This window comes from Trachypithecus francoisi, unplaced genomic scaffold (genome assembly GCF_009764315.1).
Source record: "Trachypithecus francoisi isolate TF-2019V2 unplaced genomic scaffold, Tfra_2.0 Lachesis_group13, whole genome shotgun sequence".
NCBI lineage: Eukaryota > Metazoa > Chordata > Mammalia > Primates > Cercopithecidae > Trachypithecus > Trachypithecus francoisi.
This window is the reverse complement of record NW_022681458.1, coordinates 102145753-102161968: the sequence shown is the minus strand read 5'-3', so window position 1 is coordinate 102161968 and position 16216 is coordinate 102145753. Positions and strand designations below refer to the sequence as shown.

Sequence of the window (16216 nt, the reverse complement as noted above, 5' to 3'; positions counted from 1 at the left end):
TGCAGTTCCACAGACAAAAATAACTACAATAGAATTTTATTCTTTACTCTTATCTTTTGAAAGACCTTGAAAGTAATCCAAATATATCTTGCTTAACATCAATTGTTAGAATAAGGTTGTTCCTCTGTTACATCTTCTGTGATGGTGTCCTCAAAGGACATGCTAACCCCAAATCTCGCACCTTGGCAGTTGAGGAAACAGCAGAAGCAGATGTCCCTTCTCCCCTGATGCAGGTCATCAACAAATTATCTGACCTTTCTCTGCAGTAGGTCATAAGAACCTCTTGTGAGAGGAGCCCACTCTATACCCGGAGGAAAGGAGCTTCCATGTCTCTGAAAACATGGGGACACAGAGAAGAAACTGGAAACACAGCCCTCACTAAGTCTCCCCCAGTTGATTATCATTAGATTATACCCCTTTTCTTGAATCGTACTTCTCCACAGCTATCCATTTCATCAAATGTTCCATTACACACACACACACACACACGGTTTTCCATTACTTCAGATGTTCATTTCTAATAGCTCCTATGTCACGTCAAATTTACAAGTACCTTTGTATGCTTTTCTCTTATTAATACATCTTTTATTATAGGTGCCTCAGCCAGAGCGTAGCGATGGGTAAGAAAAAAGATCCCCCTCCGTGTCCACATACCCATACTCAAAGGTACTCCATACTTTTCTCTTCCTACACCTTATATACCCTTCATCTTTATTTCTTCCTAGGCTACGCTTCATTTATTTTTTCTTATTTTCTCTCTTTTTTTTCTCAACACTTTATTACATAATAGATTTAATCTGTATGAAATTTTAGAAGGATTTGTAGTAGAAAGAGACTGCGGCTGAAAAGAAAAAGGTCATCTTTGATGGGGTAGAATATTGGTCTCATTATTCTATTCATAATGGTATCATAAGTGTTGAAAGTATTAGTAATTATCATTGTGGTGAAATGAAGAAGAAACTTCACATATTCCACAACTCAAACTGTTAAAGTTCTTTATGTATTTGACCTTATTTAATCCTTTCAACAGCCCTGCAGGGCAGGGTTATCATAATGCACGTTTTTATGATAAGAAAACAAAGGCAGAAGCAATATCCAAAGTTACACAGCTGGTAACTGCTGGAGCCAGGATTTGATCTCAGTGAGACTGACTCCAGCATCAAGTTCTTAACCGTTAAAGAAGCAGAGACCTAATCACCATCTGACAGAAATGCAGTTTTTGATGTTGGTTGGAATATGATCTCTATGCTACCTGCCAACTCTAATGACTATAGAGAAATAATCTTGGAAACTTTTCCAAGGAACTATTGAAAGGAAATGTTGCTAAAAATTTTTGAAAGGAAGAAGAAAATTTCTAGAAGCATCTCTGGGAAATAGCCTGAATTAATGAGTCAATGTCCACATCTAAAAATCTAAAAGAATTAAAAACAAGGTTGACTTAAAAATCTCTTCTTGGAAGATTGGGACTGGAGCTTGGCTCAAGTCATAATGAGAGTCCAGAGAAAGTTAGTAATCTGTATTCAAACCACGGAGAACTAAAACCAAAACAAAACAAAAAAGAACCAAAAAATTATATTTCTTCAATAGTCCTTAGCAACAAAAGAATACGAGGTTGAGAAAAAATGAAGTTACAAATGTGCCTAAGTGCCAGGTGCGGTGGTTCACACCTGTAATCCCAGTACTTTGGGAGGCCGAGGTGGGAGGATCACTTGAGGTCAAGAGTTTGAGACCAGCCTGGCCAACATGGTGAAATCCCACCTCTACTAAAAATACAAAAATTAGCCAGGCATGGTGGTGGGCACCTGTTATCCCAGCTATTTGGGAGGCTGACGCAGGAGAATTGTTTGAACCCTGGAGGCAGAGGTTGCAGTGAGATGAGATTGTGCCACTGTACTCCAGCTTGGGCAATAGAACGAGACTCTGTCTCCAAAAAAAACAGTATGCTTAAGTAACAGGTACTTTCTCCAGGTAGCCTTTTCGGGGGTAAGGCAAATTTTTCTCCATTTTAAAACCTATGAAGGTTAAGTTTCTAGGAATTAGGTCAGATTATGAATACATTCCGACACTTTTTGAACAGAAGTTATAATAGGCAAAGCCAAAGACGTATCATCCTGTAAAATTAGGAAAACCTAGGAGAAATTTTAGGGGCAGAACATTTCCCGTTTAGTAGGTCATGTGCAGTTTTTCTAACCAAAATCTATTCAAATTATTCTAGAGCAGGCCCAAATGTAGAAGTTAAAGAAAAAGATCTTCTGTTCCGTTCTTAGATAGAATCACATCAATCCTAACTAAATTTCTGATATTAAGAGAAAGGCAGAATATATTTGAAAGTGTTCTGTGCCAACCAGGCCTGTATTTATTAAAAAAAAAAAAAAAAAAAAAAAAAAAGCCAAGCTTTTCCTTCTCTGATATCTATGACTCATGATTGAAAAACTGTGCTATAGAGACAGAACAAACTCAAACAAAAATCCAAAGAACCTATTCTGATAAATGATACATGACAAAATTACATTTAAACAGTTACGAGACCCAAAGGAATCCAGCAGAGAATAAGAGCAAACGATGTGGGGATTTTCTACTCTTAATTCCTTTGACAAAAATGATAAAATATGGTTCTTTCATATAATGACAGGGAGAAATAGGAAACCTGAGAACATAAAATATATTGTTGTTCAGAAAGGGAGACGGTGTTCCCATATATTTCAGATTGGCAGTTTTATTTGAAAAGGGTCTCCGGATCTTTGTTTTTAAGAATGGGGAAGGATAAGAGCAGTAGAAAAATGGGGAAAACACAACAGCTTTATAGTTTCAACTCTTAACATCTGACAGACAAGACTGTCTAAAGGCTAATTTGAAATTCAGTTATCACATCCAGGGAAAACCATGCAAGCAAATATATTTCTAAACAGGATGCCAAAAGAATGTTGTTAGTGCATTTGTAAATTTCCAATTCTTTCTTACTACCCTTATCCAACAACCCAAACAAATCAGTTTAAATATGACTTCTTTTCCTAATGTCTTTTGAAGCATCACTGCAGTCAGATTGAGTCAAGTAACCATCTGCTGCAAGTACAAATAGAGCTACATTCAAGAATTATATTACACAGCCTTCCCAGCAAAGTTCTTACGTGCAAGCTGTTCTTGTCAAAATCAGAACTATTGTGATGATGCATCTTAATATTCAATCAGACTTTAAGTAAAGAGTGACAAAAGTCCACATATGGATGACAGCTGTTTCTTCAGTAAATATTTTCCCATTTATTGAATGGGTGTTTATGGCACTTTAGGATATGTTCCATCAGACATTTCAGCCTGAACTGCCTGAGGACGATTAAAACAATAACAAGGATAGCATTTCAATTTTCAAATCTTTGCTACAATTTACATCTTACAAAAAATAACAGCTCCTTCAAATAAAGTGGTACACTATGTGGTTAATTTGCAAGTATCCTTGTCCAATGGTGACTGCTGAAAGAACTGAGTTTTGCTCCTGTCTTCTAATAATACCACCACGTTTGTAAAATAAGGGCATAATTCCTGTATTGATTTTCTAATCATAGGAGCAAATATGATGGGAATGTAAACATTTTATGACTATATTTTTACAAATTATGAAATGTGGTAAAAAGATTAATGAGCCTATTAGCTAAAGAATGTCAGAGGGTCTCTATTCAACCAATAAAGTAGTTCGAGAATTTGGGAGGTTAAAAAAAAGAAAGATGAATTCTGATGAGGAATTCATAACACTGTAATAATATTTGGGTTTACATATCAACAGTCACCGAACATAAAGAGAATCTGAACAAAGATATTCTTAATGTTTTACTAGTACCCGGGTAAACATATGCTGTGCCCCTTTTGTAAATCCTAAATATTATGCTGGATATAAGTATGTCAACAATACATCCTTCAAGTAGCATCCTTGATGTTTGCTAACTACAAAGTTCCTTGTTAAGCATTAAAAAGTTTCCTCTCTTTAACCTAAAAATATGCTGAGGCTGCCGGGCACGGTGGCTCAAGCCTGTAATCCCAGCACTTTGGAAGGCCGAGACGGGTGGATCAAGAGATCAGGAGATCGAGACCATCCTGGCTAACACGGTGAAACCCCGTCTCTACTAGAAAATATAAAAAAACTAGCCGGGCGAGGTGGCGGGCGCCTGTAGTCCCAGCTACTCGGGAGGCTGAGGCAGGAGAATGGCGGAAACCCGGGAGGCGGAGCTTGCAGTGAGCTGAGATCCGGCCACTGCAGTCCAGCCTGGGAGACAGAGCTAGACTCCGTCTCAAAAAAAAGAAAAGAAAAAAAAAAAAAAAAATATATATATATATATATATACACACACACACACACATATATATATATATATATATACACACACACACACACACATATATATATATATATGTATATATATAGGGTTAGGGTTAGGGTTAGGGTTAGGGTTGCTGAGGCTTTTCTCTGATGACCCCGATGCAATTCTTGGGAAAGTAGAAGGGAAGATGGAAGGTTATTTGTGTCTTACATTAGACCTGCAATATTCATGTGCTAAGAACTCACCAGCTTCTGCCTGGTGAGTTATAGCCTTGTTTGTTTCCTGCGACACAGTTGTTAAAATCAACATTTTTAAAAAGTTTAAGTCTGTAGTCTTATTTTCCACAACAACACTTGTCATACTTCAATCTTTTCTTTTTAAATGCAAACTTTTTTAGAACAAACACCATAAAGAATTTCTTACCCTGCTATTGGATCTACTGCTATTGCTTTAGGATTGTGAAGCTCCAGATCAATCAGGGTGATACATACAGAACCGTTGTAATTACATACAAAGATCCGGTCACTGACATGGTCCACAAAATAGAGATTTCGGGTGAGCCAGTCAATCGCCATTTGTTGAACATCTGAAAAACACATACACGAGATCATTGAATCACAGATGCAACCTAGTATCATGATCCAAAAATAACGTAAGTGTTTCCAAACCATCATAGAGGACATTTCAAAAGTATAGACATTTTTTTTATGAAAAGAAACTGCAAAGTCTCTTGCTATGCCAAAATGTGACTTAATAATTATGTAAAATAATGACTACATCTTGGTACCTTTCTTCTTGCTATCTGAAGACTGAAGATGACCTAGATACAAGGATAAACAGTTTCCACCTTTTAAAATATAGGTATTTAGAATACAATCTCTTTTTGTATTTGTCCAAATTAGTTCACTTGATGGAAGGAACAGAACTGATTCAAAAACACAGCTAAACTCTGTAGTAGGAATGAATACCTTTTGTGAGTGTAAGGCAAATCCTTGTTTTCTGATTCCCTTTTATTAAAAGAAGGAGAGGGTGGAGAAGATAGAAAAGGATATATGTAAGATTCCTTTGTTTGAAAAAATATCCAAAACTTGGAAATAAAGCAAATGGAGGGGTGATAGTTTCTTTCAATGGCATACTTAGAAATTGTAAAAAAGGCTTGTTCAAGGATTGATTAATTCATTCTCTAGAAGAGTGCTGCCCAACAGCACTTTCTACAGTGGTGATGAGAAAAGAAAAATAGCTAAGAGCAGTCTGGGATATGTGAGGTATTCAAAATTAATCAGGCTCAGAGAGACGTGAGTATGGGATTTCAGCTATACCTTCTACACCCGAGCCCAAGGGCAGCTGTTTAAAGGCATTTCAGTTCTGACTAGCTGTCTCACTCATTATCTTCATGTTTCTGGAACTTGTGATACAAAGAAGGATGTATAGCCAATCAATAACTTATGTTACTTTCATGTAAATTCTTAGTAAACAAGTTAGGAATGGCCTCTTCTTTCCCTTTAAAAACCTACTTGTAACTACTGCTAATAGGAGTATACATTCAGAGCCAATTGAATCTGTACTACTGGGTTGCAATTCTCAAGCTTGGCCCAAGTAAACTTTCTACTTAGATTAATTTGGCCTCAGCTTCTTCCTTTTAGGTCAACAATAAAAATATTCCTATTTATGCTGTCCAATAAAGTAACCACTAGCCAAATTTAACATGTGGCTACTATGACTGGAAAACTGAATTTTTATCATATCTAATTTTAATTAATTGGAATTTAAATTTAAATGACATAGGTACCTAGTGGCTACTGTCAGGGCTCAGAAAAAAATATCCCAAAATATATGCTGCTTTGGACTTCAGATTGCAAAGCACCTGGGGAGCAGCCAATGCAGGGATGGGTTTTCTCTGAAGTTCTTTTATCTGACATAGGGAAGTTCCTTCAGAAGAAAAAAGAGAAGAGAAGAGAGAAGAGAGGAGAAAAGAGGAGAGGAAAGGAGAATAAAAGAAAAATCTGTCATAAACCCACTCCCTATAATCTCATCAGACCGGAAAGATAAAGTCAGAGGAAAAGAGGCTGAAGGTCAACACATCACCTCTTTTGCTGAGGACTGCTACCTGAGAGAATCTACATATCAAGACAGCCTTTATTCTCCATGCATTTCCTCCCCTCAACCTCCCATAACCTGTTATCACCTCAAATCCATGCCTTTATTGTTTTCTGTAGCTTAGGATACTATATTAGCTTCAGTCATCTGCTCTTTTTTGGAGTCATATACTTTGTGGAACCCCAGTGAGTATGCATGTAATAAATTGACACCCCTTTTCTCCTGTTGATATGTCTGCTGTCCAGTTTATTCCAGACTGAAAGTACAGAATCTTCACAGGACAGAAGCAAAGTTCCTTTTGCCCCTACACTATTCTTGATACTGCAGCTCTAGAAGAGTGTATCTGTCTTTGACTTATCTTTTGATCAGACATACACTGAAATTACATGTTAATTTGTAGATACTTCTCTGATAAAAAAGATAAACTCAAAGGCTAGGATTTTATTGCCCTGTGAGGCATTAAACATTTATATGCCTAACCTATGAATCTCATTTAAATATTATTTTTCATCAAAATGCCTATAAATACCCAATTCCTCTAATGAGGTTAGACCAGCAGTACTGGTCTGTTTCCCTCAATAATGCCATAAGTAATTTTCTGATCTATGTTCATTCTAGATTTTCATTATAGTCATATTTTTAACTTTTGAAAATTATACTTTGATACTTCCTTGCTTGAACTTAGAATTAAACTATGATTCACTGACTAAACAGAGTGACAAGGTTGTGAACAGGCTACTCCAAAATATGGCACTTTGGCATATTGAAGGAATTTGAAAAACAGCAGGTGCAAGAAGCACTTCCTAACTTTCCCCTTTCCTCTGAAGGTCAGAGAAAGAGCAGATGCTGCAAAAACTCTCTAACCTTCCCCTTCTCCCCTGGAATAGGTCATAAGATCCTCATGTAAGAGGTGACCTCCCTATCTCCAGAGGAAAGAAATATTCTTATTTCCAAAGATGGTGGGAACCAGAATTCTGAACAAATGGGAGACGCTAAATGATCCATTTATTATTCTTAGCTCTTAACCGTGCCCTATCACATTCTCTCAGTAACTTTCCACTCTTCATCATACCTAGTATGAAAACACTCAGGTTCAACCATCTCTTTGGGTGTTCATTTCCTTATGAATGCTTCTGTGTCACATAAAACTTCTATTAATTAAATGTGCGTATTTTTCTCGTTAATCTGTTTTTTGTTAGTCTAATTGGCATGGCCCCAGCTGGAGAACTGAAAACGAGTAAAAATTATATATTTTTCTCCCCTGTAAGAGTTTCCTTCTGCAATCTCAGCCTAAACATTCTGCCTACTCTATACCTCAATATACTTCCTCAGTAACATGCTGCTTCAGTGAATGATGATGTTCTCTCAATAGAAGGACTAACATAGATGTATGTGTCAGCATTATCATTTGTAAGGGTATGTTGTCAAAACAAGGTAGAGAAGGCAGCAACTTTGTGGGAATGGCTATCATCTCCTACAAGGATAAGAAGAAAGAAGATATTGCAATTAATTGGATAGAGATTTTCAGGCTATTAATAGTTTTACTCCTAAATTATACAGTCTTTATAAAATCATAAATATTCAAGTGTTTCCCAAGCAAAAAGAAACTTTTTTTTTTCAACCAGTCCATTAACCAGGACTTTTTTAAAAGTGTGAATTATTTATCTGTCTTGAGAAATGTGGAATGTATGGCTTGCTTTGTTTTTGAGTCTTTTTGTATTATTTTATCAGCTAGAGCTCAGAACTCACTGTTTCAAATGTCATTTCAAATACCTTGGGTTCAGACATAGTATGTGCCAGAGTCCATTCAATGACCCATCCCTCAAGCTGGGCATGCAGTTGCTTTAGTCTATACAATTGTAATTTCAGACAAAAGAGCTGTTTGACAGCCTTCATACCTTCTCTCAACTCTTTATCATTTCAGAAAGATTTTCTGCTACTGAAACAATAGATATTGTTAACAACCAAGCAACTCTGAAGCATTGAGACCTCACTACAGAACTTAATAATAAGCCAAACACTTAGTAACTATGGGGAATTGGCTTTCTCATTTTATAGTTGAAGTGTGTGCTTTTAATTTGATTTGTATTAGAATTAGAGAGTTGAGGCAATTAGACAAAGAGTTCAAGCAAGTAAGCCAATAAATAAATACATTAGATGGATGAATGGATAGATAAATTTGACCAAATTTAATAAGCACTTAAAGGTGTTCCAAATTACAGGAAGCTTTTTTTCAACTAGCCCAGAAATTAGAATTTTTAAAAGTCTAAATTATATATCTGTCTTCAGAAATCAGAAAATGATTTGAACATTTTAGGAGTGAAGTGAATTTCCTAAAGTATTGAGTATTTTACCTTAATGCTGCTGAAATATAACAAAGTTCATAGGAGATGACTGAAAATAACCATAATCATTTCATGACATTACTAAAATATCTCAAAATGTAAGGCCCATGTTTCTTTACTGTTACTGGAACAAAATTTTAAATATTTCCTTCTTACTATATTTTTTTAGTTGCTGCTTATTCCTTTTTTCAACCAAAAGTCACCTGGATTTTGCTCTCATTGTTCCTTTGAAGTGGCTCTTATTTTGATTACTGAAAATTCCTTCATTGTCAAAAGTTACTGAGAACTTTTCTGCTCTATTTCGATAACATCTGAAAATATTGACCACTCACCTTCTGAAATATAGATAACTCTAAATATCAACATTGGCAAAATTAGAAGAATAAAATAATAAAAATATTTTGAAACTTGTAAAGTAATACATAAATATAAGCCACTTTTTATTTGTTTTTAAAACTTGTTATTTGTCAGGTTTAAAAACTTAAATTTGCACTCAGTAATAATTAATGAGAATGAAACATTTAGAAAAGAGTTCAAAAAATGAATAGTCATGATGATAACTCATAATTGGCTATAAAATGATTCATCACATTTTTTGTTATAAGGCAAATAATTACCAGAATTGGTGAATGTAGAACTGAAACATTTTAAAGTCAAAAAATAACACGCTGGCAAGGTTGCAGAGGAAAGGGAACACTTATACATTGTTGATGTGATTGCAAATTAGTTCAACCATTGTGGAAAGCAGTATGGCAATTCCTCAAAGAGCTAAAAGCAGAGCTACCATTTAACCCAGCAATCTCATTACTGTGTATATTCCCAGAGGAATATAAATCATTCTATCATAAAGACACAAGCACATGAATGTTCAACACAGCACTATAAGCACTATTCACAATAGGAAAGACATGGAATCAACCTAAATGCTCATCAGTGACTGATTGGATAAAGAAAACGTGGTGTATATATACCATGGAATACTATGCAGCCATAAAAAAGAATGAGATGTCATTTGCAGGCATATGAATGGAACTGGAGATTCTTAGCAAACTAAGACAGGAACAGAACTCAAAACACTGCATGTTCTTATGTATTAGTAGAAGCTAAATGATGAGAACTCATGAACACAAAGAAGGGAACAATAGACACTGGGGTCTACTTGAGAGTGAAGGGTGGGAGGAGGGAGAGGAGTAGAAGAGACAACTTTCGGGTAATGGGCAATGAAATAATCTGTACAGCAAACCCCTGTAATACAAGTTTACCTATGTAACAAACCTGCACTTGTACCCCGAACCTAAAATAAAAGTTAAAAAAAAAAACCCCACAAAATTGAGAAAGTCAAATCTTGCTTAAAAATAAATAAATAAATAAATAAAGTAAATAAAAGGATTTGGTGCATGTCTTTTTTATGTCATTCTGAACCATTGTCTAAGATGGTCATCCAAGGATTAGTTCATTCTTCTGGGGAATATACCTTTGTTTGACTTACAATTTCAAGCAAATATTGCTTAGGTCTCATTCTCTATGGATTTAATTTGTAGATCAATGCATTAAAAATATTTTTCTCCAATAGAGATGCAAATGATTTCCATCAGGTAGAAAAGATAACTGCAAAGCTTATACTTTTATTGTCCAGTACAATATTGACTGTTTTTATCTGTAACTTTGCAATCTTATATCAGTACTTTTTCTTTCATCGATTATAAATATTTCAACCTCTTCCATTCTACTTTGAAACAGTTTTGCCATCCTGCTGGTTCTCTTGTTAATGAGCTGAATGATTGCTTGACATACACTTTCTATATATTTGCGTAAGTCATGTTTTTAACTTTTTGAAAATTATACACTGGTAATTGTCAGTACTTGATTTCTTCTTTTCTATATTGATTTTCCGCCAACCAGAAATGGCAAATTTAAATGTCTACAAGGATAAGAATGAGAACATAAATAGGCTAAATGTATTAATCAGGACTGTGGCAAATCTAGATGATGGCCAGAAAGTATACACCTACCTAAAAAAGGCAGCCTTAACTTCAGCACGTTTTGATCTAGAGATGCTTCATTGCTTCGAAGAACTTCAAAACATGATTTCCAGATTTCAGTTGAAATCTCTCAGTTTTTCAATGTTATAAACTAATTTTTAAAATTTATAAAGCATTTTATGTATTCAACCAAACCTATCTGCAACCATAGTGAACCAAGGGCCACTAGTGTGATGGCACCATGGCGAAGAAAATACCCTATATCATTTGGTTCAGCTTAGTCCTCTAATTCAACATGTTTTTGAGAAGGTTACTAACATCAATAAGAGTAGTTGTCCTTATGTTAAATAAAAAAATAGCAAGATTCCAAAGTGGTAAGGCAATTAAATCAGATAACAAATATTAAAAATTCAGGATAGTGATATCCAGTAGATTTTTCAAAAATGTTAGTTATCTCCCAGAGGGAACAAAAAGACTGCCCTTTAATTTATATCTTTATGACTGCTTGTGATATGCATGTACTAGAGAATATTACAGTACTAAAGCAATACATTAATAACATATGCAGTAGTTGTGATAATTTAAAAATATGCCCACAAATTCTTTGATACTCCTCCTTTTAAGAGATGAAGTTTAATTCTGCACCTGAAGGTGGGCTGTTCATCGTTATTCTACTGAACTGAATATGGAAGAGATGATGGAGTATGATTTTTGAGGGTAAGTCATAAAAGGCATTGTAACTTCCATTCAGTTCTCTCTCTTTGGATCACTCACTCTGGTGGAAGCCACCTGCCATGCTATGAGGGCACTCAAGCAGCTCTATATGGTCTATACTGCAAGGAACTGAGGTTTCCTATCAGCAGCCACAAGCGTGAGCCTGGAAGTCTGTCTTCTAGCTCCAGTTAAGATGCCAGATGCCTGCAGTTCTGGCTAACATCTTGATTGCAACCTCATGAGAGTCTCTATAACAGAACCACCTCACTAAGCCACTCCTGAATTTCTGACCCGTGGAAACTAAAAGATAATAATCTTTGCTGTTTTTAAAGTCAGCAAGCCTTGGAATAATCTATGCAGCAAAACATACCAGAGTAGTCAAATCCCTCCAACTTTTAAAGATGAATTTTGTTAGCTTCCCACCATTTGGCTATTATTTTCTGACCAACATTTAAACAAGACTGCCTACATCAATAACTGTTTTGGATTCCTGAAATTATCCATCGTGCAGCTCTAATGCTGAAAACACAGAGGATAATTCATAAATGAACCCTGAGAAATTTAAAGACACACTTTCTTGAAAATGTCTGCTCTATTTTATCAAAGTGTGATTCTGTGCTAAAACTACTGCACTGGGGCACAACCTAGGCCTGGATCCCTTATATTTTTCCATTCCCAAGAAGGGCAGCATCAGATAGGACTAGTGTTATGAAGAAAATAAAACAGAAAAATGGCAGAGAGTGGCTGTTTCAGGAAGCCACCCTGAGAGGGATGGTATTTGAACTGTGCTCTGACAAGAAGATGCTAGCTATGTGGAATTTGGGGGGTAAGGCCTACCAAGCAGAAATCGGCATTTTCTGAAAATGAGAAGCAGGGGTGAAAGGGGCTATTCTGCAGCTAAAATGAGAATGAATGAGAAAATATGAGGTAGCAAAGATAGGCAGGGATCTGTAAGCTATAGTCAGGGGATGGATTTTGGATTGTGAAACCAAGGAATGACTTTATTTTCAATGTGATTTTTATTTCTATCATACAGTCAATGTGCATGATTTAAAAAGCCAAACACTCCATCAAGGCTTATGATAAAAAACAGCAGTGTCCACTCCACTCCTCTCCATTCTCTTCCAAATGTTTTGGCTATGTGAATTGCATTTACTTTCATAATTCTCTATAAGATGTTTCTATTAGTTTTTTACTTTCTGCTATATAAGACTAGAAACTTACTATTTACACCCCTCCACACTCATGCACACACACATATATATTCATACTTTTTCTCCCCTCATCCTCCCATAATCTAATTTTTAGTTAAATTAATATTCAGTCTTTATATAATTACAACTATATACATTTTTGTTGATAGGTGAGAAAGTAGTCTAGTATTACTACACTTCCTTCCTTGAACAAGTTTTGGGTTATTTTTAGAGTTAGAGTTAACTGCCTTGTGTTTCAGCTTTTCTTTTTCTTTGTTAGAATTTATTGCTGAATAATTCTACAGGAAAACTACAAAACTCCTCCCCAAATGGAAAATCAGTGTTCTATTCAGTTTTTTTATTGTTGCTGTTATTCACTTTTGACATCATTCCTGTTGCCTACCATACTCCTGTTCCAAACTGCAACGGTTTACTCCTTAGCCAGGGTTTGGGGGCTTCCGTTTATTAGTCATGAAACTTACTGCTTCTGAAATTAAACTCCCTGTTTTCTGCCGAAGTAGTTGATATGGTATGGATGTATCACCAGCCCATCTTACAATTCAAGGTATCTCACACCTTGAACTGTTCTTGTGGTAGTAAGTCTCATGAGATCTGATGGATTTATAAATGGGAGTTCCTCTGCTCAAGCCTCTTGCCTGCCACCATGTAAGATATAATTTTGATCCTCATTTGCCTTCTGCCATGATTGTGAGGCCTTTCCAACTATATGAAACTTTGAGTCAATTAAACCTCTTTCCTTTATAAATTATCCAGCCACTGGTATATCTTTATTAGCAGCATGAGATCAGACTTATGCAGTAGTGGATAAAAAATTGCCTGTCTGTTGAGGTTGTATTAGGGAACCTAGAGGTCCAGCTATTTTCAAAACAGGCCCTAACTAAGCTAATCCTCTTATACCCAACCCCACTGAAAAACCCCACCTTCATTGGTGCCCGAGGTCTCTAAATGTTTAGCCTTGCTGGGGTTCTTATCTTAGATTCTTACTTGTACTTGGTCAACAAAGCAGGAAAATATGAAATCTTATTCATTTATTATTCAATTATCCACTCCTTGTTGTCCGAAATTGTCTCACATTATTTGTCTCTTCTTTCTTTTGATATTTTTGCGTTAATACATTCAAAAGCATTTTTGACTGTACTTAGAGTAGACTTTAAAAAAGAATATATATGATATAAACTCTTGTTTCATCTGCAGTGTTTCATGGAAGGTCACTAGGGACTATTTCAAGCAGGGCAAGAAGATGTCTATTCAGCATTTGAAAAAGATCATCCTGGTTGCTGTATGGATAAAAGGGAAAAGTCTGAAAACCAGTGACCAGTTAGGAACATTCTGCAATTTCCAGGAGGGAAATATGGAAACTTCAAAGAGAATCAAAGCAGTAGTGAAGTTATGTGACAGAAACTCACCACCTTTCTTTAGTCAATATTAAATATATAATCATATTTAATGGGATACATTTAAGTTGCCTTCTAGCTTTGGTGTAGGAGCTAAGAGTTATGGCAGAAATTTTGAAGACATCACAGAAAATCAGAAAAATTCCAAATGCAGATTTGTTTCTATTCACATTTCTGTTCTTGTATATTATGAATATTTTAACATTTTTATTTCTACTCAATTATTGCTCCATAAGTTGTGATGTTAAAGAAAAAGGTAAAATTATAAAGAAATCTATTCCATTTTCCTCAATTTATGTATCTCTTGAATGGTTTAAGTGGGAAATTAACATTTAGGTTTTATACCACATTTCTTTGCAAGAACATTTGAAAATGCCTACTGAATAAGATGGTATAATTGCATTTATTTTTACTTTTATATGTCACTATAATCTTTATCCAGAAGCATGACTTACTTTATCTCTGGATGGAATTAAGTAAACTGAGTTGAACAAACAAAGACTCTGTCAGGTTGGTACAGTAATTAAAATGGTATTAAGGAAGTTCAATGAGCAAGCATATCCTGAATCAGAAAAGACTCTGTGGCACCTTACAGAGCCCTTCCTTATTCCTTTAATGAAAGACTGCCCCATCTATGCTCTGATCCTGTTTCTTAAACAGATAAAATGAATTCAAAATAAGTATCTAGGACATTTCTGAATGCTAGTAGTCACAAAGCTCTACATAGAACCCGTGCATGTCTTTCTGGAAAAAGACAGGGAAAGTGCTCCTGTCATGTAGTGGCAGGTCAATACCAGGTATCTGTGCAGGGTCTTGGATATTCTTTTACTTTTTGTTTGGGGGAGTCTTTCATTGGGCGCAGGTGACTGAGCTTTTGTACCTCCTTCCACTCACTTTTCCACCATTTCCCAAATTCTTTCTTCTAGCACAGGCCACAGGCCAATTTAATTTCCTATGGTAGATGCACTTAGAAAAGACTCCAGGATTATGCCATCCCTACAGCACAAAACATAGTTTATGCAGAGGTGTCTTTTTCCCAGTAGTCAAACATCATATTCTTATTCAATCCACAAATCAAATGGATTCATACATTCCATTTTTATCTCTCCCCAATTCATCATATATTCAATCTGTCAATCTTAAAGCCTCCTCTTGAAACGTTCCACTTCTTCCCATATCTGCCATTACTCTCCTTGTTTAGACACTATCTTGTCTCTTTTGGATGGCTATAATAGTTTCTTAACTGGTCTCTCTGCTTCCTTTCTAGACCCACTATAAAGTTCCTCACAGATAACCCAGAGTGATCATTGCAAAACAAAAATTACACCATGACACCATAGAAGAAATCAGTGCTCCTTGTGATCAGGGTTCTGTTCCAGTACACTGCAGTGAACAAAAGTCTTAAACTGATAGACTCTTAGGATTTACCATCCTGCACAAATGCTTTCAGAAGAATTATCATCAATTTATTTGCAAATATCTCAGCTTACTAAACTTTAGCTCAATTTTATGTTAAAACTCTTTAGAGTATTTCTCTTATAACATTTTACCATGAAGGCCACTCAGGAACTGAGGCTCAATGGGCTTTTATTTGAATTATTGTTTCTTCTACATAGTTTTAATCAACAACAGGTTTTACTCTAAATCTTCACTCTACATTTTTTTTTCCAAAATATTGCTCCTTTACTGAAAAATCTCCAATGGCTTTCCACCATGATCAGGAGAGACTTTAAACTCTTTAATATGAACTAAAAGGCACCTAAACTCCCTATTCCCATATTGCCCTTGCTCACTTTACTGTAGTCACACTCATCTGCGCTTTTCTTTGAATCTGCAGAGTAAGCTCCTTAAGACTCAATTCTTGAAAAAAAAAAAAAGGCAAAGGCATTTATTGATTTTTATAATTTATGTCTTCAAGAACTTGTGCCATTTTATTACCATTATGTCATTAATTTTGACAAGTCAAGTGAGTTTAGTGTCTAAAACGTTTGTCCAACCCCATTAAAAAGTGGGCAAAGAACACGAACAGACATTTCTCAAAAGAAGACATCCATCTGGCCAACAAACACATGAAAAAGAGCTCAACATCACTGACCACTAGAGAAATGCAAATCAAAACCACAATGAGATACCATCTCACATCAATCAGAATGACTATTA

The 16216-nt window shown here is 35.6% G+C and overlaps 1 protein-coding gene across 1 annotated transcript in view; it reads right to left on the bottom strand.

Moving 5' to 3' along the window:
- LOC117095052 (low-density lipoprotein receptor-related protein 1B) overlaps window positions 1-16216 on the bottom strand; it is a 1687268-nt gene that overhangs the window by 682167 nt on the left and 988885 nt on the right. The window contains exon 7 of the mRNA XM_033231629.1: window positions 4734-4896. Coding sequence (XP_033087520.1) covers window positions 4734-4896 — 163 coding nt within the window. The remainder of the gene's footprint in view (window positions 1-4733; window positions 4897-16216) is intronic.